This window comes from Megalops cyprinoides, chromosome 6, assembly GCF_013368585.1.
Source record: "Megalops cyprinoides isolate fMegCyp1 chromosome 6, fMegCyp1.pri, whole genome shotgun sequence".
Taxonomy (NCBI): Eukaryota; Metazoa; Chordata; class Actinopteri; order Elopiformes; family Megalopidae; genus Megalops; species Megalops cyprinoides.
Genome location: NC_050588.1, coordinates 13278749 through 13302267, shown reverse-complemented (window position 1 = coordinate 13302267; position 23519 = coordinate 13278749). Strand labels below are relative to the sequence as shown.

The 23519-nt window shown below is 42.6% G+C and overlaps 1 protein-coding gene across 7 annotated transcripts in view; it reads left to right on the top strand.

Moving 5' to 3' along the window:
* atp2b4 (ATPase plasma membrane Ca2+ transporting 4) overlaps positions 1–23519 on the top strand; it is a 79166-nt gene that overhangs the window by 31685 nt on the left and 23962 nt on the right. For 5 of the 7 annotated variants that reach the window (XM_036531243.1, XM_036531250.1, XM_036531245.1 and 2 more), the window contains exons 2-11: positions 825–1372; positions 11892–12089; positions 12563–12820; positions 14544–14669; positions 14853–14978; positions 17738–17773; positions 20670–20849; positions 21183–21397; positions 21745–21987; positions 22699–22943. In XM_036531243.1, coding sequence (XP_036387136.1) covers positions 1177–1372; positions 11892–12089; positions 12563–12820; positions 14544–14669; positions 14853–14978; positions 17738–17773; positions 20670–20849; positions 21183–21397; positions 21745–21987; positions 22699–22943 — 1823 coding nt within the window. In that variant the 5' untranslated portion in view covers positions 825–1176. The remainder of the gene's footprint in view (positions 1–824; positions 1373–11891; positions 12090–12562; positions 12821–14543; positions 14670–14852; positions 14979–17737; positions 17774–20669; positions 20850–21182; positions 21398–21744; positions 21988–22698; positions 22944–23519) is intronic. The other 2 variants (XM_036531247.1, XM_036531249.1) reach the window with 1 other exon arrangement.

Here is a 23519-nt window from a genome sequence, read left to right as displayed (position 1 = left end):
AATTTTAAGGAAGATTATTTACATAAAGGAAGATTAAAAATCTGTTTTACATGGCGGAATTTATTTTATTCTTTGGGTATGTTTTGCAGGACAGTGTTTCCTGTATGTTATAGTGGGGCACGTTACCTGCCTTTTTCTCCTTGGCTTTTTCTTGGTCAGTTTCCTAGGAGCAGTCATAGTGGTTTATCTTAAATAAGCAAAGAACTGTCGTGAAATGAATAATGTTTTTTGGGGAAACTGCATTATCTGAAAATTGCACATTTATTCTCCAGTTGTTCACTGTTATAATGGGATTTCTCAGATTGAGCTGATAAGACATTCAAAGTTTGAGTGTCTTTTCAATGTGAAACTTGAAGTGCTTGGGAGCTGATATTTTGTAAAATGATATTTTTTCACATACAGTTGTGAGGTTCTTATCATAGGTATTTACTCATGTTATTCTAATACTTCCTCCAATGTCATCCTCTCTCTTAAATGGAATGCTTACTTTAGGGAGGCTGTGTGTTTAGCTTCCTAATGTACTGATTACATTGTCGAGACCTTGGATTAAAATAACAGCAAAGGGATTTCTTTCATCGTTTCATCGTCTTTGATCCTTATAGTGATTTATTTTAACCTCCAAAACTGCACAAGCTTGCTTTTAAGGTTTTGAAGTTGGAAGTGGACAGTAATATCTTGCATTAACTATGACATTTTCTAGGACAAAAAAAAAAAACAAATTGAGATAACATCACGATTAACCTTGCAATCAATTAATAACTTTAACACTGTATTTGTACATGCCAATTAAGAATGTTATGGTGTCTTTTCTTTTTCCTTTGCAGTTGTTTGCCCAGGAGGTCATCCCATGGAAATGTCTCCCAGTGATTGCTAGGGGTCACTGCAGCTGTGGTAACATGCCCCTACTGGTCAGGCTCTCTTTTCGGAAAACCCACCACGGCTAACGTAGGGTCCGGTACCCAACAACAAGAAGAGGAAATAGAACACTTCCAGAATTCCTGTCCGAAGAAGACGACGTGAAGAAGGCAGAAAGCCAGTTATCCTCTCTCTGACACCACAATTTCCACATCTATCTAGTTTGTATTGCCTTTTTCTCAGCGTTGCCATCCGGCCTTGGACATTGGTGTGCGTCTCAACCAGTGCTGAGGGATCAGTCGGACAGACAGCCGGTTCAAGATGGCTAACAACACCGCTGACCATCCCCCGGGGAACTCCGTCGCCGAGGGCAACCATGAGGGGGACTTCGGCTGCACGGTGATGGACCTGCGGGAGCTGATGGAGCTGAGGAGCGGCGAGGCCGTCGCCAAGATCGCGGACAGCTACGGGGACGTGCAGGGCCTGTGCCGCCGGCTGAAAACCTCGCCCATTGAGGGTAAGAGAAGCAGATCAAAACCGATCTCCCTGATGCAAATGACCGATCCAGAGCTGGCCATGGCAGCTCTTAGGGGAAAGACTGAGGGCCCTACGTCTCTTTGAGTGTGCTGTGAATGTAATACATAATTAATTGACACGTAACACTGAAAAAGCTTCAAAATTAATGTAGGTCAGCCTGCTCAGTCTATAGCAGCGGAGGATCAAGACATAGTGCTTTTCATGTCAGTGGTGCTCCTTTAGGAGATGCCAGAAACAGAATGTGGGTTTGAAAATTAGATCATTCTTTTGTTGAAATCAGTAGGTTTTGAAAATTGTATGTTGGCTCACGTTTCATAGTCTTTGTACTCAGGTTGGTGTTTGTGCTAGAAATTGTCTAGCTTAGATAAATGGTTCAGTGAATCAAAGAGCAGGGGCAGTCATGAGTAACCAAACCAAGAATCCATTTTCAAGAAGAACCTGCATATTCTAGTGTCACATTTCATTAGACCACTCAACTACTAAATTTATTGTTGTGATTGAAGTAATTAGGCAGAAGATACTGTTGGTGATTCTTTTAGACCATCATTACTAGCTCCTAAATGTTTAAATATTGTTTAAATTCTGGCTGTTTTAAACACACCTGAACTGTAGGCTAGGACATTCTCAGCATGTATAAGAGAGCCTAGTGGAGGACTATGTATTTGTTGTGGATCTGATATTTCTAACCAATGATGCTGAATATATTTATCAAAATGCTGACTGTTGAAAAAATAACCGACAGTACTCCAATTATATTTAACAGATAATAAATTAAAATATGAATCTGTTTTCAGAGATAAACCTTCTACATAACATGGAGCATTCTCGCAATGTTTTGTATGTTATCACATACAATCATGCAATATTATTAGGATGCATTACTGCGAAATTGCACTGAGGCAATATCATTGCTGACCGTGGGCTCAGGTGACCTTGAAGAATAAGCTCTGAAATATCAAACATGCCCCAGATATCAAGCAGTGTAATTATTTAATGAAATAAAGCACAAAGATTGAATGAACCAGATTACTGTTCCTCAGATTACTGAAGAAAATGGCAGTGCCTGTCTTTTTCCAAGCTTTGAAAGCGGCCAACTTAACATATGGCCCTTCTAGTTCATTCCAACACCGGAATTTGTTCCACACCGTTCCCTAATTACTTCATAGATCGTTACTCAGTTCCATTTCGTAATCAAGGGACAGCTGCACAGACGTCCCCCACACAAGAAATTACTCATTTTAATGAAGGAAGCATAATTATGTTTTCCCTTTTGCCCCGAAATGCAGGAGTGGGTGGAAAAAAGCAATATTGAAGGGAGATTAAGTAACCCTCATCACAGGTGCTTGAACGAATAACAGAGAGCCTTGTTAATTTTCAGGAAAACACATTTTTTCTTCTCTCTGTATGCTAATGCAATTCGAAACTGGCATCTCATATCCCTCTCTCCTAACAAATAGCTGTTGTGAATTTAAAAATTAGTTCAGTGGTGTTCTGCGGCACATATTAAATTAATATCCAGTTTGGATTCCCCAGCTGCTTTTGTATGCAAGAATGGGCTTTGGTACAAATTGCTGTCTAAATGGTTTGGACAGTTTCTTTTTTTCCGCACACATTGCCGTCCTGCTCAACAGTGGCATTCTTGCTTGGTGGAACACGTTCAGCCAGTCGGATTGGGAAAATGTGTGCATTATTGTTCCTTTGTATCTTCAAGTTTTAACCAAATATCCCAAGGCTATTGTTCTGGCCTCCAGTCATTGCAGCAGTCTGTGTCATTAATCACAGATAAATCACAGCTAACTCCTCTGTACATATACTTAACATGCTTTTCAGGCTGCCTCCATACTATACAACCAGCAAATGCCATATTTAATCCATATCCACTCATAAATCAGATGGCTGGTTGGTTTGGAATTTGTTTCCCTATGGTTTGAGATAGAAGTTTGCATTAGTGTGAGAGGTGTTACATACCTTTTGGTGATCTTGCCCCGCCCAGCTGCTATTAAAATGACATTCTTGTTTGTGAAACAGCTCCATCTCATTTGGATAAGCATTTGGACTAAAAGTTTAATAAAGGATGACCCTAGGTTTTATCATACATCAGTGTCTGTTATCAGTCTTCCAAGATATGTTGCATGAAAAGCATGCTTTTTAATGCTTTAGCCTAACCTGCATTTTTGGAAGAAAGCCCACTGGCTAGCAGGCTATAAGAGCTAGGATTTCACACTGGAGAAAGTTAAGATGGCTAAAGAAGGTAGCATAGACAATAATTTTTCTAAAGTTTGCTGGCAAGAATAGTTGCATGTGCTGTATGAGAAGGGTTTCTGTTCTCTCCAGCCCTAGAAAGGCTTGTTACACTCTATCTAAAGACATAATTGGTTGAAAATTCAGCTTGCGGGTGAGGTCAGCGATCCTCTACACGGACATATACACCGTGATTTAGTCTTATGACTTTCTTCATCTAGTTTAATCCCAACTCAGCCACAGAAACAGCTTGATAAATGATCACAGAGTGAGTCTTGGTGTAGGCAAATCTACAAGTAGATTTATACCCCCCCCCCCCCCTCCTCCTACATACATGCGCATGCACATACACACAACACACAGACAAAAACACAACAATATTTGACCATCTGTCCATCTGGGAATAACCAGGGAACACTATGTAAACAGGTGGTCCCATGAAGATCCCATGAAGAGTGTGGTATGGCACAACATGTGTCAGCCATTGCAGCCATCATGACTCCTTCTGTTTTCTTGAACCACACCTTCCTATCTCCACGTTCACTTCCTGTGATCCCCCTGCCCCCTTGGCCTGAATTCTGCCCACAAGTGACTGACGATTAAGTGGAGCAGGGGTTCGAAAGGGGCGACGCCTGGATAGTGCAGCGCTCGCTGGGAAGCTGCGGATCTATGGTGACCGGGCGCAATACCGCACTGATTAACCCCTGAGGGGACGGCATGTCAGATGGAGGGGCTGGTTGCGAGGCTGACGGAGCGTGTGGGGAGTGCGAGGGGGAGCGTGACCCTGCCGCATCGACAGCTCCCGCCCCGGCTGCCGGCTGGCACTGTAGACGGGGTATACGCTGTTCTCCTGCCTCCGCAAAACAAGGCAGAGAGCGCCGAGCTCGTAATTCCCGCGGCAGCACGGGAAAGGGTACAGGAATGGAAGCGGTTTATTTGTCAGCTGCATTTGCCCGTGCCACATCATTATGGGGATGCCGATTCAAGTTCCAGATAAAGGCTTTGTGGTTTCTGGTTTACACATCAGAGGTACAGCACTTTTGTTAAAAGCCCTGTGAATTTCCTGAGAGAAATTGATGCTGGCCACAGCATTCCCATCATGGAGGTGCTATAATAGGTTGAGCTGATGTTGTATGTATGTGTGTTCCTCACTTGGCTCCTTCATCTCCTCTGGTTGACGCAGTCAAAGGCTCATCACAATCCACTTGCTGCAATAACGCTTGAGATCTTGTGTAATCTCCAGCATTGTATAGTTACTGTCAGACAGCTGGCATGGTTTTCATTACTGAACATGTACGTAGGATAGGCTAAAATGAATGTAGATTTATCCTACATGTTTGTTTATGTTGTTGTTTTGCCACTGAAAGCATACAGACCTGTATGAGCCCACAGCCATAGTGTATGTAACTGCTGGATTAGAACCTTTTTGTTAGGGGTTAAGTGGTACTTTACTGGTTAACTCCACCCTTCTGCAGCTATTTTAATGCCTAACACTTTGCCCTAAAGTATGTTTGAAGATCAGAGATTCTTGCTAAAACCCTCTGATGTATAATTAAACTGTAAGGTGCAACATTTTAATTGAAGTCACAGTGTGCAGGATTCATGATCGTATGTGTTTTTTAATTAATTGAAAATTAGCATTATTTTAATTAAGCCAAGATATTTCATTTATTTGATGACTAATGACTTGTGCAAATGTTTGGGTAAATGAGGTAGCTTCACATGTCTGTGTCAGACACTGATTGATGTGAAGAGAGTTTATTGATGGCCACACCCAGCTGAAAATAGCTGTGGTCCTCAGCACCAGGCATTTCTGTTTGCCTGTGCATATTAACAAGCTCTTTAACATCATACAAGTCACTCACGTGCCACAGACGAGTGCATGCAATGCTAAGCACCAGAGCGTGCCATGTATTGTGTAGATAAATCTTTAATTTTCATTAAATTTCTTTCTTCACAATTCCTTACAATCACATTTTTTTATAAAGCATTTTATACATGCATTTAGGAAATTGATAAATCATACTAATGCAGATAATAGTATTCAGCATCACATGGCAGACACATGAAAATGTGCTTGCACATGCATATCATAATTTAAAACCTTTCACAGTGTTCTCTAGTCATTGACCCTTTAGGAGGTGTGTGTGTGTGTGTGTGTGTGTGTGTGTGTGTGTGTGTGTGTGCGCGCGTGCGCATGTGTGCGTGCGCGTATGTGTGTGTGTGTTGGGAGGGGAGCTAAGATTCTGTCACAACAGATGTTGAACCACCTCTTATCATCCTCCCTCACGATCGCCATTCTTCAACCAGGGCCAACACATTTTCATGTGCGCAAGCAGATGTCAGGGGAAACTGACGGAAAATTTTGATGGAGGCTGGAGGGGGATGAGGCTAGGATGCCTGATCAAAGTCAATCTTCTCTGATGCTTCATTGGCTTGTTGACAAAATACCAGCAATAGAAGGCCTTCCACCTGATGACTGTGTCAAAACAGTCCATGTTCAGTGCACACATGCATCTTGTGCGCAACCCTGATACACTCACTCTGAGGTCAAACAGCATACTGCACCTTTAATCAGTACGCTAGAGAATTAAGATGATAGGGTGTTCAAAGGCTCAGCCATGTTACATATGTACAGCAGAAAACACAGTTCGTAGCAGATTTACTTCTATAGGCGGTTAATTTGTACTCCCATGGACTAAGACCATGCTGAGCTTGACGTAACCAATCTGCTAGTTACCTGGATACAGAGCAGAAGACAAAATTGGAATCTTGGAAGTGAACATGAAGTATGTCGGCAGTTGCTGTCATATATATAATTTTCATAATGTATTATTAAGTACAAGTTAAATAGCTTGTACTTAATAGTACAGCCTCTGCAATCGTTACATATTTGAATTATATATTTTATTATATATACATTAGATATTTTTTGTAACAAGTATTCAGTCTCAAGACAAGAGACAATTCCCAAAAAACACTATTCTTATGATGTAATTTAATTTAGATTCATTTGTAAATGTAATTAGTATTAGTCAGTGGTTGGTTCTACCTGTCTTTCAGTTTCCAAACAAGTTACTGTTATAAGATAGATAGATTAAATTCCAGGATGCTTATTCCAGAGGATTTGGTAGCATGCACTGATCAATTATAACATGCAATTGTTCAGTAAATTTTAATTAATTGTCAGGAATAGTTTAAGAGATAAATAGTTCACAGAAAGTTAAGTTTGTGTAGAGTACCTGTTGACTGCAGTGTTTGTGCTGCTATTTTGATGCTGTGGTTGGAGGTTGCAGTAGTAGTTGCTGTGAGTGTGATGTGCGAATGGAGGGTGAGAGAGAGAGAGGCGGGGGTGAATAGCTCTGGATGTTGTTTGGCTGAAGTTTTGTGATGGGAGGTAGGCTGATGGGCTGACTGAGAGCATTACTGGGACTTGGCCGCCCTCCAAAAGGCCCCTGCACTTATGCTGCCCATGTGTTCAGGAACTGCAAGACCTCTGTGGTGCTTTGGTGCAAGGAAGAGAGAGGGGGGGGAAAAAGGATGATGGGAAAGCTGACTCCTCCACTTGGTGGGTGTGCCCCTTTTAAGGTGGAACTGTCCTTTTCTCTGTCTCCCCTGTGGATTCAGCGAGGACTTTTCCTGTAAATTTGTTAAGGTGTCTCAGAGTGGTGTTCCCACTTGCTGCTAGTGCTCTGCAATAAAAACGGCTCTGATCTACCAGCTCTTCCTATTGATTGTGTTCTTCTTCATTGAGCAAATCTAAATTCGAAATGCAAAGGAAGTTTAAGTACGGGTTGAACTTTTCTTTTTTCAGTCAAGTCATTTGCACTGCAGGGAGTATTCTGTTGAAGTTTATTCCTGCTGAATTTGGCTGCCTTCCCAGCTTCCTCACGACAGCAGACTTATTAATGATGTCTGAGTGCACTCTCCGCTCACCACTGTCACCGTCACAATAATGTCCCCTTCAAACCCCGGCATCTTCGGTCACCTTGATATCCATACCCAGCCTGCAGCCATCTAATTCCAGGTCTCCCCAAGCATGACAGTGTGTGACTACAGTTGCTTAGATCCTCCGCTTTCCACTGGGGCCCTGCGGCATCAAGTGCTGCCAAAAACACACAAACGCATGAGCAATGTGCGCATTCTTTTATCCGCATGGCCGTTTTTTTCCCCCCGTTTTTGCACGTTCAGTAGGGTGGCCATTCCACTGAATGAGGAGGCTGGGAGTGGCGGGGCTGGCGGTCAGGGGTCTCTGCTTTTAATATAGCAATTAACTAAGTCCAGTTTTGTAAAATAGGATTGGAGCAGATTAAAGTTATCCTGCTTGTGACTGCCAAACAGCCGAGCCGTGAGGCCATTTGGAGGAGATTAACCCCTTCCGCCCCAAGGTGTGATGGCGGCGGGTTCCGCATTCCTCGCCTTGTGTTTCGCACCATCTGGGCTCCGGGCAGATCTGGGCGAAGCTCATTCACTGAATTCAAACATGCGTGGGCAGCCACCTCCTCCCTCGCTCTCTGCACCTATGCGTCAGACGGGAGGGTTGTAATCCCACAGCAGGCCATGTGGATGTAAGGTGTAGGCAGAGATCAGGAGGGTGGGTGGGATGGAGGGGGTGGCTGAAAAACAAGCACAGTTGATAAACATTTATTTAATGACAGCTGTGGTCTGAATTTTTTCACGTAAAAAAAAAAATCTTAATTTGAAAAAAAAAAAAAAAAAAGAAGGAAGGTCAAATAAATTGTGAGCGAAGATGAAGCCTGCCTCTTGTCATGAAAAGCCAGTTTGCTCTTTGATTTTCTTTATTGTGCAGGGAGAGCAGCGATCCTCCTGGTTTAATTCCCAATCTCGTAAAAGTGTCTGAGCTATACAAATCACTTAGAGTCTGAGGCTGGAAACAGCGCACAGGCCATTAATATCAAAACAGGCGGGACATGGGAAGAGCAAGTGAAGACTACTGGGAAAATGAGTCCTGACTGGGCTGTCCCGTTTCTTTTGGGTTTGAGGCGGGAGCTCCGGCGGCCCCGGGAAGATCTCTGGTCCGCCGGGTATTTCAAACTTCATAAGAAATTTGGTGGACAAGTGACCAGAATCGGAGCTAACAGATTTCATATTTGCTTTTACACTCCTTTAATCTTACCTCATCCTGGCCCAAACTGAGTGGGGAAAAAAAAAACAAGCTTTAAAGGAGCCGAGAATTGGCCCAGCTTGTTTCCCGATGAAGCACCATCTGTGGCTGCAGTGATGAAGTCAGAGTGATCAACACTGAAAGTTGTTTACACAGGGAGAATAATCCTCAGAACTTGACCCAGTTTTTCCGCTTGTAAGAAGAGAAAGTCTAAGTACATCGCTGCTGCGCTTTCACAGGTCTAACTGCCTAGATCCATGGGGTTGCCAGGTACTCCCTGCCAAAATCTCCCCTGGTCGGAAATCCCCCGTAAGTTCTTATCAGTTATTTTTTCCCACATGCCTCAAACAAATCCTGTAGACTGGATATCAGTTGAACCAGTGAGCTAAACTTATCCTAAAGAATAGCTTGTTTGATCTGCTACCTATCTATTCTTAAGCGCTGCTAGATAACCCTTGCTTTGCAGCGGTTTATGCTCTGTAAACCCTCTTTCCTGTAGCTACATGTTTCTCTGTGTAGCTTCACTTGACGTTGTACATTGAATTTTCTTGTGTTCAAAAAGTACAGAAATTTCTTTCCTTGTCACCTCCCCCTAAAGCCGCCCATCCTGTGTTATAAAAAATACAGGGTCGGAAAATATGGGGTTGGAGGGAAATTGGTGTGTTTGTACAGTATTCAGTCCTCTACTTTAGTTGAATATAACTGACATTATTAATTCAAGAATTTTCAATAAATTTTCAAGTATATTCTATTAAATTGCCCCAGGGTCCTTCAGGAAATGTGCTACTATGAAAATCTCCAAGAATTTTTATAGCTCTGTCTATCACTAATGCGCATGACTGTGAGATGAGTGAATGCACTAAGTGGGAGGAAGGAATTTGTATGATGGTCACTTGGAGCCTGCATTTCTCACCGCTATTACAACCATTTAACATTCCAGTTAATGTGGAGGGTGGCAGTCTGGGAGGAGGAGAGGAGCTTAGCTCAGCTCTCCGCTTACATGATTTTTTTTTCTGTTTTTTACAGGACTTTTTTAGTTATTAGATATTTACTCCTCAGTTCCCACAGTGAAGGTTTTCCCCCCTCTGAAATACACATTTCATCTCGTTGTTAGGGGAATTTTCACCCATGCTGGCAAACCCAGATCTCCTGCAGGACTGTGTTTTCTGATCACGTTTGCAGCTGGTGTAGCTGAAAGCCCTGCCTCATCCTTCTCTGGATTTGTATTCCCCGGCAAACCCCACTGTATTATTAATAGCTCGGCTGTCTGCGGCCGCTCTCCCATAAACCTCCGAGTCTCGGTGAGGTCGGGGGGTGTGAATATGCATCAGGCATCACTTTAGGGGAAGACACCTTCCTGTGAACAATCACCGCATCTACCCTCCATACAGAAACTCACAGACTGTGGAATTCACCTGCAGAGAAGAATGGGAAGTGGCATATCACATTAAAAAAATTCACAGGCAAAACCTGACAGGCCCGTGATGTTAAGAACCAAGAGAGGTGGGCAGAATGTACCTTGTCAACTTCCAATCAATGCAAATTTCCAGACAAGGTCTAGCTATACGGAGACAGACCTTGAGGAAGTGATGGATTGCAGCATTTAGGTTTTTTTTTACCCTTTTCAATTCTGTTGCCATAGGAGCTTATTTCTTTTCACACCATATGTCTCTGGGCTAAAACTAATACCTTTTGATGGCAATGAGTGTCTTTGTGATGTAAGGCGCTTCTGAGCGCTCTTCAAGTAGCGGTCATATTTAATTAAGGGCCGGATCACGCAGGCAGGAAGGCGCTGTCCACACCGAAACCCTGGGTGAGGCAGTTCGCCCCCTTAGCCGTCCATCTGCCCCGCAGTTGAAAGCAGCTAATTCGATATATTTCGCTCTGCGTTCCAGTGGGCTGCGCCAGTACACGGTTCCCCACGCTCCCTCAGGCTTCATAATGAGGCCACGGCGTTACGCACTGCAGCCAGCCATTTGTTTTATTAGACGGCAATGCGCTGTGAGAAATTAAGCCTGCCGGAACAACCGCAGCATATTCGCCCGAGCAGGAAGATGTGGATGTTCAATGGGTGTGGCAGACTATGGAATTTTGGTAGGGATATCTATGCTTCTTAAAGAACCCGAGCCCACAAATATATACATACACAAGCACACAAACACACACACGCATCTGTCTGATGGGGTATCACTGTGATCCCTCAGCGTTTGACCACCATTAAGTTACCATTTACAGGCTTGTCTGTGTGTGAGAATTGTGTGTATTTCTACCACTCATGTTTGTCATACCAACTTCAGAAATGACAAAAAAGCACATCAGGAGTGAGATTACATTTTAGCGGGGGCACTGTCTTTCCGTCACCATTAATATCTAGGAGATACCCGTTCATTGATTAATTCACGATCCTGGTGATGATGAGAATGGTAAGAGTAAATAGATGCTATTAAGGCACATTTTGATCAGAAATTTCTATACTGTAAGTACTGCATATGGTTTATGCTGGCATGAATACTTGTCTGTTATTTATTTGTATGCATTGAAGCACTTTGTTGATGCACATACAGGGATAAATCAAAGTAACTGCGTGCTGACTGAAGTGACATTGACGGAGGTGATATTAGGCCACATGCAGTGTACGGTTGTCTTTCCTTTGCCTTTGAGTGTTTGCCAGTGGTGATGTTTTGTAGAATAATCTTAAATATTCTGAAAATACAACTAGATTCATACAAAGTCTTTCTCTACTGTTACTTGTATAAATAGTACCAGTATCTTTCGACTGAATATCTAGGTAATCTTATCAATGATACTTTCTATGCCTTTATCACTGTTTAAGTCACAGCAACTGTGGAACAATTAACTTCATATAATTGCTTTATATCTGATAGAGTCGCTCTCTACATTTGCACAGAGGCCAAAATGTGAGGATTTAATACGTCTCTGGTTGTAATATCTGTTTCACTTACAACAAATGAGATCTGTGTTGAGGTCCCTGAGCAAGTACTTTTCACTACTGTTTGGTATGATTGGGTACATTAGAAAATTCCTGACATCAGGTTACAAAAAGTTAGGAAAAAAGATGATTTTGATAATTAATAATTGAGTAAATAAGGAAAAAAAATGTGTTCCTTTGCAGGACTCTCTGGCAACCCAGTGGACTTGGAGAAGCGTCATGCGGCATTTGGGAAGAACTTCATTCCACCGAAGAAACCCAAGACCTTCCTGCAGCTAGTATGGGAAGCCCTTCAAGACGTCACCCTCATTATCCTGGAGGTGGCAGCCATCATCTCACTGGGGCTTTCCTTCTATCACACACCGGGGGGCGACAATGAGAGTGAGTGTCACAGGGGAGGTGTACATTGGTGGGGACGTGCAGGCTAAAGTATCTCTCCCCAAACCCTAATCCACATTTTCAGGTTCACAATAGTTTTTTTGTCTTTGTCTTTTTGTTTCAGTGTAGGCCATTAAAGTCATGCTCTTGGCTGTCTGGTACTCAGGTGTTTCAATGACTTTCAACTCTTTTTTCTCTCTATTGTGTTTATTTTCAAGGTGGTAATCCCCTATACAAGGTGTTTGTATAAACGTACATCTTTCAATCACATCCACCTGTTAGAATTATGACATCTGTGTTTGAGAAGACAGAATGCACCAGTAAACCCTGCAATTAATTACTCTGATGGAACTTTCAGGTTCCGGTATCTAAATATCAAACCCTGTGTCTTTGAGAGGGACTAATACTGTAGAGTCAAATAACAGGTCTCCTGCAGTGACTAACGTCTGTGCGCTGTTTGCGTTCGATTTCCACAGTGTGCGGCGAGGCAGCGGGCGGCGTGGAGGACGAAGGGGAATCCCAGGCCGGATGGATCGAGGGGGCCGCCATCCTCTTCTCCGTCATCATCGTTGTGCTGGTGACGGCCTTCAACGACTGGAGCAAGGAGAAGCAGTTCAGGGGGCTGCAGAGCCGCATTGAGCAGGAGCAGAAGTTCACCGTTATCCGCAAGGGCCAGGTCATCCAGATCCCTGTGGCTGAGATAGTGGTGGGAGACATCGCCCAAATCAAATATGGTGAGATTGCAGTGACACACTGAGTGTTACAACAATGAGCTGTCACTCCTGGCATTACTGTAAATTGGTGAGATTGTGGCATACATTTCCAAATTACCAACCCTTTTATACCCATGAAGCTCTTTATGCAGCCTCTTATTAACGCAAATAAAACATATGATGTCCTAATTATGCTTCTCAAAAAAGGGAACATAGAGGTAGAGGTATGATTTTATTTATTTAGTTTTTTTCATAAGCTTTGATTTATAATCAGAACAATGATCAATGAATTAGTAATGTTTATTTCAGTAAACGTTTAATACAATTTTAATTGGTGATACATTCTAAATTCAGTTGTTGTTTTCCCACCACAGAGAAATAACTCAAAGAGAAATATTCATTCTCTATTCACAATGCAGTTACATAGCTTAAAAGTCTGTTGTTTTGAAATCAGCGGTTTTTGCATGTATTTCTTAACTGTTCAGATTCATAATTCAGGGACAAAGAAAAATTTTCAAGATTTATGATCTATGTTTTTCCATATTTAAAGATGATGGATTAGTCATTCTCATCATGGAGAACATAAAGAAAGAATGATGGCTGTCAGCATATAAACCATCTGATTAGATTAGACTATCGGCGGATGTAAATATGGGATGTTAACAGATAATATTGTTCCACAGAAAATATTTTTGTTTTAACCTTTATTTCCTTAATCTGAAAAAAAACTGCGTTGCATAAACATCAAAGATCTGTCAGCTCTAGCACACTCTGTACTAACATGCAGTTGTAAGCCATTTAAACCACTTTCACACCACCAATGCTGGCATAGCTCACTGACACCTCATTCACACCACTGTCAGAATAATTCCACCAAATAAAGGGTTGGTACCCTTTTTCATACACCATGCCATTAAATAACCTCAAGTTTCAATGGCCAGTGTCTTGTTTTTTTGCCTCTTGATTTACTGCTTTGTTGCAACAATTTTATTGTGCAGAAGTTAATCTTTAAAAAAGTTGTCTCTGATAGATTTGTTATTTAGCTATGTATTTAGCTCTTTGTTTTTAGTAGTGTAGTAGTATTAGTAGCGTTATTATTTCCTAATACACATGCTGTGTCTTTATTTGCTGTTCACTATAGTCTTATTTTTTATTTGTGGGGTTTTCTTCTATAAATGACCCCTGAGTGTCCCATGATATAGAATGTTTGTCAATGTATTATTACAAACCTCAGGATTGCATCTGCTCAGATGTATTATTTATAGACAGTGTATCATTGCATGTTTTGTTTAATATATATTTGCAGATGTATGGAGATTACCATTCTTTTATATTTTAAATATTCTGCACTTTATTATTTTAAATAAAAAGAAAGATAAAGATAAAAGAAAAAATGAGCATAACTGATGCTGTTGGCAGTCAGAGAATTGTAGTTATTGCAATTTTTTTTGTGTTAGGTTGTAAACTAATATTATGTTATCTGGCATTATCGAACATTTCCTTGGAACATTGCAGCTTGTGAGCCAAACTCCATAAATCTTGGGCCCGACTGCTACATTACATTACACAGGCTTCTGGTCTGCACAATGGTTTTAAAATGCAAGGTGCACCCATGACTAATTTGCAATGGGCTGTGTGACTCACTCCGATGTTGTTTATCACAGTTCGGTGTGGGCGTTGTGGGGGAGCGGGTGAAAGATGGGCCTGTTGTCGCTGGGCTGAGCTGTGTGCCGCATTCCCTCAGGTGACCTGCTGCCAGCTGATGGCATCCTGATCCAGGGAAATGATCTGAAGATCGATGAGAGCTCGCTGACCGGGGAGTCCGACCAGGTCAGGAAATCACTGGAGAAGGATCCCATGCTGCTGTCTGGTAAGAAAGCACAATCCTCCGCTATTTAAGCACATACACTTTTTTGCAATGGCGCTGTACCGTGTAACTGAAGGGTGGGTTGCACCATCTGTTACCTTTTGTTCTAAGTGAACACGTTGCATTATTTGTGGTTAGTAGTGTCTATCCATTGACATTTCGTGTGGTCTCGCCCTTGGCTTGTAGGCACCCATGTGATGGAAGGGTCTGGGCGGATGGTGGTCTCCGCTGTCGGCCTCAACTCCCAAACCGGAATCATCTTCACGTTGTTAGGCGCTGGTGGCGAGGATGAGGAGAAGAAGGTGAAAAAAGGTGAGAGGTCTGACTGGGGTGAATGTACTTGCATTCATCAAACCTCTACGATCTTTTCAGCATATACTTTCAACCTCCTGTTTCTCAGTCTGTCAGTGACAGCCTGTCTGTCTGTTGCTTCTCAGAGGAAAGGTACTTTTGGATTGAGTGATTCCTTTTTGCCCTCCAGTGCCCCGACCCTTTGCAGCTGTGCTTCTGATTTTCTGCAGGAGCTCCTATGCATTTACTGTTATTTCAGTTCAAACAATTGCCAACTTAATCTCAAAACCCTATGTGTCACACATACACAAATGTGTTGATTTTCTCATACACTCTATAATAAAACCACTATTCTTTTCACTGCATTGTAAATCGCTTCTCTTCTTGTTGGACACTTTAGTGGTTAAGGCACTCAATCAAGTTTAAAATGTCAATGTAGCTTACAGTCAGCATGATAATAAAGGTGTGTGATTATGGAAACAGTGAAAAGCAGTAGTTTCTGTCCATTACAAGATCGTCAGAATGTTTTTTTTTTGATGGCATCATGTATCTAAACAAGGAAAAGATTACAGTTAAACTCTTGTCGGTTTTTTAAATACATTTTCACCTTAATGATGACTTAAATCCCTTCAAGTGCCTCCTTTGTATTTTTACCATTTTTAGTTCCGGTGACAACAGATGGAATTTAAATCAAAGACATGGCACGATCAATCACATGGTCTCTAGACTCCCGTCCCCAATTTGCCCTAATTTCTTTTTCTATGTCAGAATTATTCCTCCTCTTTCTATTTTTGTTTCTTGCTCTTTCTCTGTCTCTCTTTTTCCCTGTTCCTATTTTTGTCACTCTCTCTTTTCTCTCTGTTCCTCTCTCTTCCGTTTCTTGATGCCATTAAACACAACGTGAGCACTTCCCCTGTCATGTGAAGCGACGGGATTGTAAGGTTTACGGATTAGCTGGAAGAGAGCACTCAGTTGTTTTAAGCCACAGAATGTGAATTTATCCTTCGGCCTTTGAGAAATGTGGAACATCCTGAAAGATTTGCATTGTATTCAGCTGACGGGAGGAAACCAGTTTTGCCAGTTTTTACTATTGGCAGGCAAGAGAAGTCATGCAGTATTGACAGTATTTTGACAATATATTCAATTGTACATGTGCCTGGCTCTATAGCACCATTGCATAGCACCATAGCAAGGACACATTTGGCAGACCTCCATATACAGGAACAGTGGCTGAACAAACAGCTACGTTTTGCCTATTTGTTCCATACTAACTCTTCTACTGTTTTTGTTGTTTTTTTTTTTTTATTTGCAAAGATATGAGTTTTTAGCATTCATTCTAGCTCAAGTGACTGAAAGTGTCATTTCTGAACAGAAAGACCAAGCAGTGTGTATAGCAAAAGTAGAATCAGTTCTTGAATCTACAACTTCACACTTTAAAAGAGGATTTATTGAAAATGTAATTAGACATGATGGTTTTATGCAGCAAGAGCTTTTTTTTCTTAAGAATTTCACATTGCGGTTCACACATATATTCACACCAGCATGTACTGTAAAATGTGCTCTTTTTCATACAGGCGTTTTGCATTTCCAATTTCTTTCTTTTTTTTGCATTTGAAGCTGTCTGCCTCAGAACAGATGAAGCTGACCATTTGAGCCAAACCTGTGTCACATGGTACTGAGTCACAGGCTTTCACAGCTGAAAGCCACAGCGCGTGTACGCCACAACATAGAGGGCAATGGCTGGCCGTCAACACCTCAAGGGTGTTCTCCGGCTGACAGACTAAACTGAAACCAGCTTGCAAGCTCTCCTCTCATACCCGCACTAGCTGAACACAAGCAAAAAGACACCCATTCTGTCCACTCCCGAATGAGTCTTCACCTGTTTGACTGTCCAAACAGATTGCCTTACTGTTACTCAGTCAGCCAATGAGAAGATTAAACCTCGCAATTTACACTGTGGAAGCGAAGCATCAATTAATGTTATATTTTCCAAGATACTCCCACATGTGACAACCTCAAAACTACTGGTAAAAGTAAGCAAAACAGTGTTCCCATTACATCATTATTAAAGATGCTATCAAAAATTTCTTGAGGCTACTTTTGGAAGTATAATCAAAATGTGCTTTGCCTAATGCTCCCAGCAGTTGTTTCAAGTTTATAGTAATTTTTCAAAGGGTTTCTATCTCAAAGTGCCAGTTGGCTGCAGTGAAATACCCAGAGAATATGTACATACTAGCATTGAAAAATGAAGCATAGGTCCTGCATGCCTAGAACTTAAATGAGTAGATTTTTTTATTGAAAATCTGTTTGTGGCCACATTCTAGATCTTACTTTGTTCTGGGTTTCATCAACTAAAAGGGCCTTTGAAGGCCATGCATAAAAAACGGACTAGCTAAAAAGACTGGTTTTAATTAGCAAATGTCTATCCAAGGAAACCAAAGCAAAAAACCTGATGCGTTGTTTTACTTAAATAGTTTATGTGCCTTTATTAGAAGACTGCTGAAGGTGTTGTCAGGGTCAAGCTGCACAATTATGGTTTTCCATGAACATCAACACAGGCAATTGGTAGCACATCCGTGATTGTACATCACACATGAGGCATTGCGCAATTTCACAAGTCATTACTTGGTCTCTCTTTCGTGATGGCAGGTTCTAGCTCACGTTCACATGTGACTCTTGTTTTTTTTTTTTTTTTTTTTTTTTTGGTTTGATATTATTTTCTTCTTTTTTTTTGTTAAGCCATGTGATCAGCGCTCCGCCCTCTTTCTCTGTTTGAACAGGTAAAAAACAAGGAGCCCCAGAAAATCGGAACAAAGGTAACCCTCCCTACACCCCTCCCCCTCCCATTCAGCGACAGTCTCGGAGTCCCATTTCAGTCCCACTCTCTTTCTCTCTCTCTTTCTCTCACACACGCTGTCGCTTTCCTCTACCGCCAAGCCTGGGGGAGGTTCTCACCTAGCTTAACCTGTGAAAGGGTGCAACTCTCACCTGCTCTAACAGAAAAAAAGAACCTTCTGTACTTCCTAGAGCCGCCTCAATTCCTTTTACCCCAAAGAGTCAAAGAGTTTTATGGATCCTGTGACTGGAATGATATTTTGTGTTTCATGAGATGAAAGACATCCACGTTAAGAATCAGTTAAAGCCATGTGATTGCTACCTTTTTGTTGGCTTTTTCATTCCTTTGTTTTATAGTCATAGCACTTATTCAGATACCCAGATGCGGCTTATTCTGTTTACGTGCGGTGAAAGGCACTGTAGTTTCCACCATGGCTGATAGCTTGAACGAGTTGACCTTCCGATGGGCGCTCTGCTATTCGAGGCACGTTCAGCCCCTGCGAGCTGCTCTCCCCCCACTGCTCCAGGACAGAGCATCTGTTGCAGCCAGACACTCTAAAAAAGGCCCTTCTGCTTCCGAATTCTTCCCGTTGCTCATGAAACCACCACATTAATAATTAGTAAAAAGGATTTGCTGCAGTCTCTCCTCCCAAATGTATTGTGAAGTCTGCAGGCAAATATGAAGAGTTTGCAAATTTCTTTTCTTCCTTTTTTTTTAACACACATTGGTTTGGTACCCCAAAAACGCCAATTGTCATTTCAGGGCTGGTGGGATCATTTCTTTCTATCTATAAGAAGACGCTTATTCACCCTACTGAATAAAGATGCGGATTAATGGCTGCCATGATGAGTGGTTTATTATGTAGCTCTATATTGTACGGTTTGTGCCAAAGCTCGTATCATTTGACTGAGCAGGTCTTTGACTCGCCTCCGGACCTTCGGACTCCTCCAGCTGAGTGATGGAGGCTGGAGGTGAGGATGCCCTGGGGAGCGGGTGATGTGAGAGTTGCACCCTTGCAGATTGATGGGCTGTGGATTGTTTGTTCTTCTCACTGTTGCCTCCTTCCAGGGTATGCTCAGGAACCCATGCTATCTCGTATTTTCTCTCACGTCTCTGACTCTCTGCATCGCGCTCTTCTGGAGAGTTTTAGCTTTTTTTGTGATTGTTTTTTTCTCTTTCGCTTTTTTGTGACACACTCGCCCTTCCTCTCCGTGCGTGCGTCTGTCCGTGGAGTCCGTCAGTCAGTCCTCCAGTCCGTGTGTGGCTGTTTTGTCAGTCTCGTCGGTTCTGTGTTGTGGCGGATCAGTTCGCTTCAAGTCCAGGAACCCTTTGTCAGGCGTTAAGTTTTAGGGGGACTGATTTCAGTAGCGCACCCAATGCAATACTGCTTCACTCTCTAATATGATTATATTTAGGGCTTGCATTTTTTGATGTTCTGGATCCTCAACATAGCTTAATATCCTTGTTTTAGCAAATAACATTAGAATGTTGTTGAAATAAAATGTCAGAGAGACACAGCCTGAAATCAAAGTGAATGAGGAGTTAGCACCTCATGCAACGTTATTAGCTATTCTGATCAATTTCTTTTACAAAAACAATGAATTAAATCCAAGGTATCACATACTCTAGCACTAGTCTAATGAAGCAACATAACTCAAAATTTTGAATATGCCTCTTACCCCTCTTAAATTAATAAAATATTTCAAGTTCAAAAGGAACCTATTGTAAAAGAAAATACTGCAAGCCCTAATTATAGTTGATATTTATGGGCATATTAACCCAGTGGTCAACTACTAATCCCAGTCTTGTCCAAAATTTCAACATGGTGAACATTTCTAAATTAGAGCACTGTCAAGGACTTTTTATTGTAAGCAAAAGAGTGAATAAAAGCAAGGCAATGAGAACACGAGAATTAAATTAGGTAGACATTCAGAACAGTCCTAGCTGAACAGAGGTATGATGCAAATTTATTTGCACGTGTAAGAGCCAGATTTCTCTGCATCTTGATGAGAGATTTTCTTTCCCAGAATCCCAGAGTAAACTGTGGAGAGACGTTCTAGATTTGATAATACTTTTTTTCCTTGCCTGAGTTCATTTGAAGTTCTTCTAAGGATGACATTTATTGATTCCTCCTTATCTCTTAGGCATGTACAAAAAGAGGATTGGCACGATAAAACCCATATCTTTTAAACTCCAAGGAAAGTAAAGAATGATTATATCTATGATTTTATCTGCATTAATTGTACAGTTTTTTTTTACCCTGAAGCTTTTTTGTTGTGGCCTTATCTCTTAAACGTAGCATACGCATAGAAATGAATACGTTGAAGAATAAAGATACATGCCCAGTATTACACGTATCTAAGAAAGGTGGACTCAATTTATTTATTTGCCATGTTTTAAAGAAATGTATTCAGAGGTGAAAATATTAGTATTTAAGACCTATGATGAGTGCATCTGAGTGTCCTCACATACCTGTGAAGCTGTGCCTAGTCAACAGTTTGAACATAAGAAGAGACAGTAGACAGTGTGTTAGCACCACCGACTAATGATTCTGATGAATTCTGGGACTGCTAAGGGTGGGGAACATCAAACTTCCTCAAGATTTACAAACACCTTATAGAGAAACACCTTGTTCATAGAGGACCGGGTGTTGCGCTGTGACTTTTTTAGCTGATGACCGTCCTCGTTCGGCCTGACGAGGGGTCAACCGCCAGGCCGTCCTGTGTTTAATTCTTACTCTCTTTCCAGATAACTTAGTGTCTTACCCTTTGCCTCTTTACCCCCTTTTCCCTCTCCCAACCCTTCCCACCCCATCCCTTTCTTCTAAACACCCACTCCTGTTCCCATAACCCTTCTCCCTAAAAACCCGTCCTCAGCCAAGACCCAGGATGGCATCGCCCTTGAAATCCAACCCCTGAAGAGTGAGGAGGGCGTGGAGTCGGAGGAGAAGGAGGAGAAGGAGGAGAAGCAGGCCAAGAAGGTCAATGTGACCAAGAAGGAGAAATCGGTCCTGCAGGGCAAGCTGACCAGGCTGGCAGTGCAGATTGGGAAAGCAGGTGAGGAAGCCACCAGTGCCAGGATAGGAGTTTCTTAGGCACAGTAGGTGTTTATTGTTTTATGTAAAACAAACCAAGCAGCATTTGTGATCAGTGCCAAGGTACATCATGTCCCTGCAAGCAGAAACAGGGCTCGAGACACTATATCAAATTAGTATCATGTGTGCCACACTTGCTAAGCAAAATTTGGGAGGGGTCAACAGTTGCAAAGATGCATGCCAAAGGTGGAGTTCCATCCATGTGTCAGTGAAACGAGGATTCTGCTTACTGATCAGACTAATCGAATGTCCTACCCTGATCTTGTTTTACTCAATTGCTTTTTTTCCTTTTCAGGTCTGATCATGTCAGCAGTGACGGTCATCATCCTCATCCTCTACTTTGTCATTTACAATTTCGGTGTTCAGAAGCGCCCTTGGCTGAAGGAGTGCACCCCTATTTACATCCAGTACTTTGTGAAGTTCTTCATCATTGGTGTGACTGTGCTAGTAGTGGCTGTCCCTGAGGGGCTTCCTCTGGCTGTCACCATCTCCCTGGCCTACTCTGTCAAGGTAAGAACTACCCTGTAGACAGAGGGCTTGACACTATGCATACCCATACTGTTAGCATAGGCAGTGTTTTGCTGTTGTGTTTAGGCTGATATGTCCTAACTTTGTAAACAGTCCTACAGATAACAAGAGATGAAAAATAGGGTCGGAAATAAAAAAATAGCTACTTGAACTGTATGTTTTGATAAATGAGCATATCAGCAGAGCAGCTTAGGGGAGAAAACAAGTGGCATGGCAAAGAACACACAATTCGAAGATGATTGTGGAGATGGTGAGAATTAGTAGCCCCAAGGGTACACCTTGCTCACGGCCCCTGCAGAAAGAGAGTAACACTCTGTTTGCTGCCACAGAAAATGATGAAGGACAACAACCTGGTGCGTCACTTGGATGCCTGCGAGACCATGGGCAATGCCACGGCAATCTGCTCCGACAAGACTGGCACACTGACCATGAACCGCATGACAGTGGTGCAAGCCTATGTTGGCGACACGCACCACCGCACAGTGCCGGAGCCAGAGGCCCTGCGGCCCGAGACCCTGGAGCTCCTGGTCAACAGCATCGCCATCAACTCTGCCTACACCACTAAGATCCTGGTGAGCGAGCAGATGTTATGTTTAGAGAAGAGGACGGTGGTATTATTGCCAGTGTTGCGGGCGGGCCCTGTGGTGTTAACCAGAACGCAGAGGGTTCAAATTTCCTGTGCGTACAGCAGCATCATGGGCTGCAGGCTCTTAAATCATTGATCCAGCAAAAAAAAGACAAACAAACAAAAAATCCCACACATGACAAGCTGCTGCAGTAGTGATTGGCTGAAGAACAGGGCTGTGATTCATCCGTGTGGGGGTAGGGGTGAGCTACTGTTTGGAGTTTTGGCTCTGGAGTGGTAACCGAGAGGTTGTGGGTTAAAATCCCTTGCGACTGCTGCCCCTGAGCAAGGTGCTTTAATGCTCACTGAAGTAAAAACCCACACACCGCCCCCGTTTTCTGCAGAAATGTGTTGTGGAATTTGCTTTTTGGCCAAAATGATCAGTTGAATGAAAGAGTGAACAAATCCTGGAACCTCTGTTTAGCGCTAAATACATCTAAATTCTTTGACAGCACTGTTCGCTTGTGTTTGTGGAAAAATTGGTTTATCTAAAAGGCCTCTCTACTAAGATACCGTTCCATATACAGTTACTACCTTTATTATGTCAGTTTAATGCCTTTTCGTAAGTGTGCCCTTTTCACCTACATAAAAGTCCCTGAAATATGGATCTTTCCTCGTCCACAGCCCCAGGTTAACCTGTCCCACCTTGTTTCTGCAGCCACCAGAGAGGGAGGGGGGTTTGCCGCGCCACGTCGGCAACAAGACCGAGTGCTCCCTTCTGGGCCTGGTGCTGGACCTGAAACGGGACTACCAGCCAGTGAGAGATGAGGTGCCTGAAGAGAAGCTCTACAAGGTCTACACCTTCAACTCCTCTCGCAAGAGCATGAGCACCGTGCTGAAGAACCCGGACGGCACGGGGTTCCGCATGTACAGCAAAGGGGCCTCCGAGATCATCCTGCGCAAGTACGCCACTCGGCGCCCACCTCCACCCCTCCAAAACACCTCCTCTCTCCTTGTCTGTGGTGTTACTGCTACTAATCAGATATGAGGTGCAGTGTATTCATCGTATATTCAGGCCTATACCTGGGGCAGACTGTAGAAGTCCATGGAGATCAGTCTATGCCAGCGCCTTAAAATAAGCAACTGAGTTCTGTAATATCAGGTAATTTTGCTCCTCATCTCAAAGTTGACTTTCATTGAAGGTGTGATGCTTGAAGCGAAATTGCAATGACATTGTCCTCAGAGTCCAAGGGCCAGGATTTCCACCCACTGGCATAGCAGCATAACCTCTTTATTTCCTGCCTGTGGTGTGTGTTGGCGTTCCCCCCCCTCCCACGCATTGCCCTAATGGTCAATCCAATAATCAAAGTGTATTTTTTGTTGCACATTTCTCCAGTCGCATTATTTTAAAGTGCCTGACAAAGTGCATTTTGTAGAGGGAAATGAGAAAACAGAAAACTCGATGCAAGCCTGGCATGAAATAAAAAATTAGTTTCTGACGCCTGGGAAAGGCAGATGAGAAGAACACCCAGAAAACAG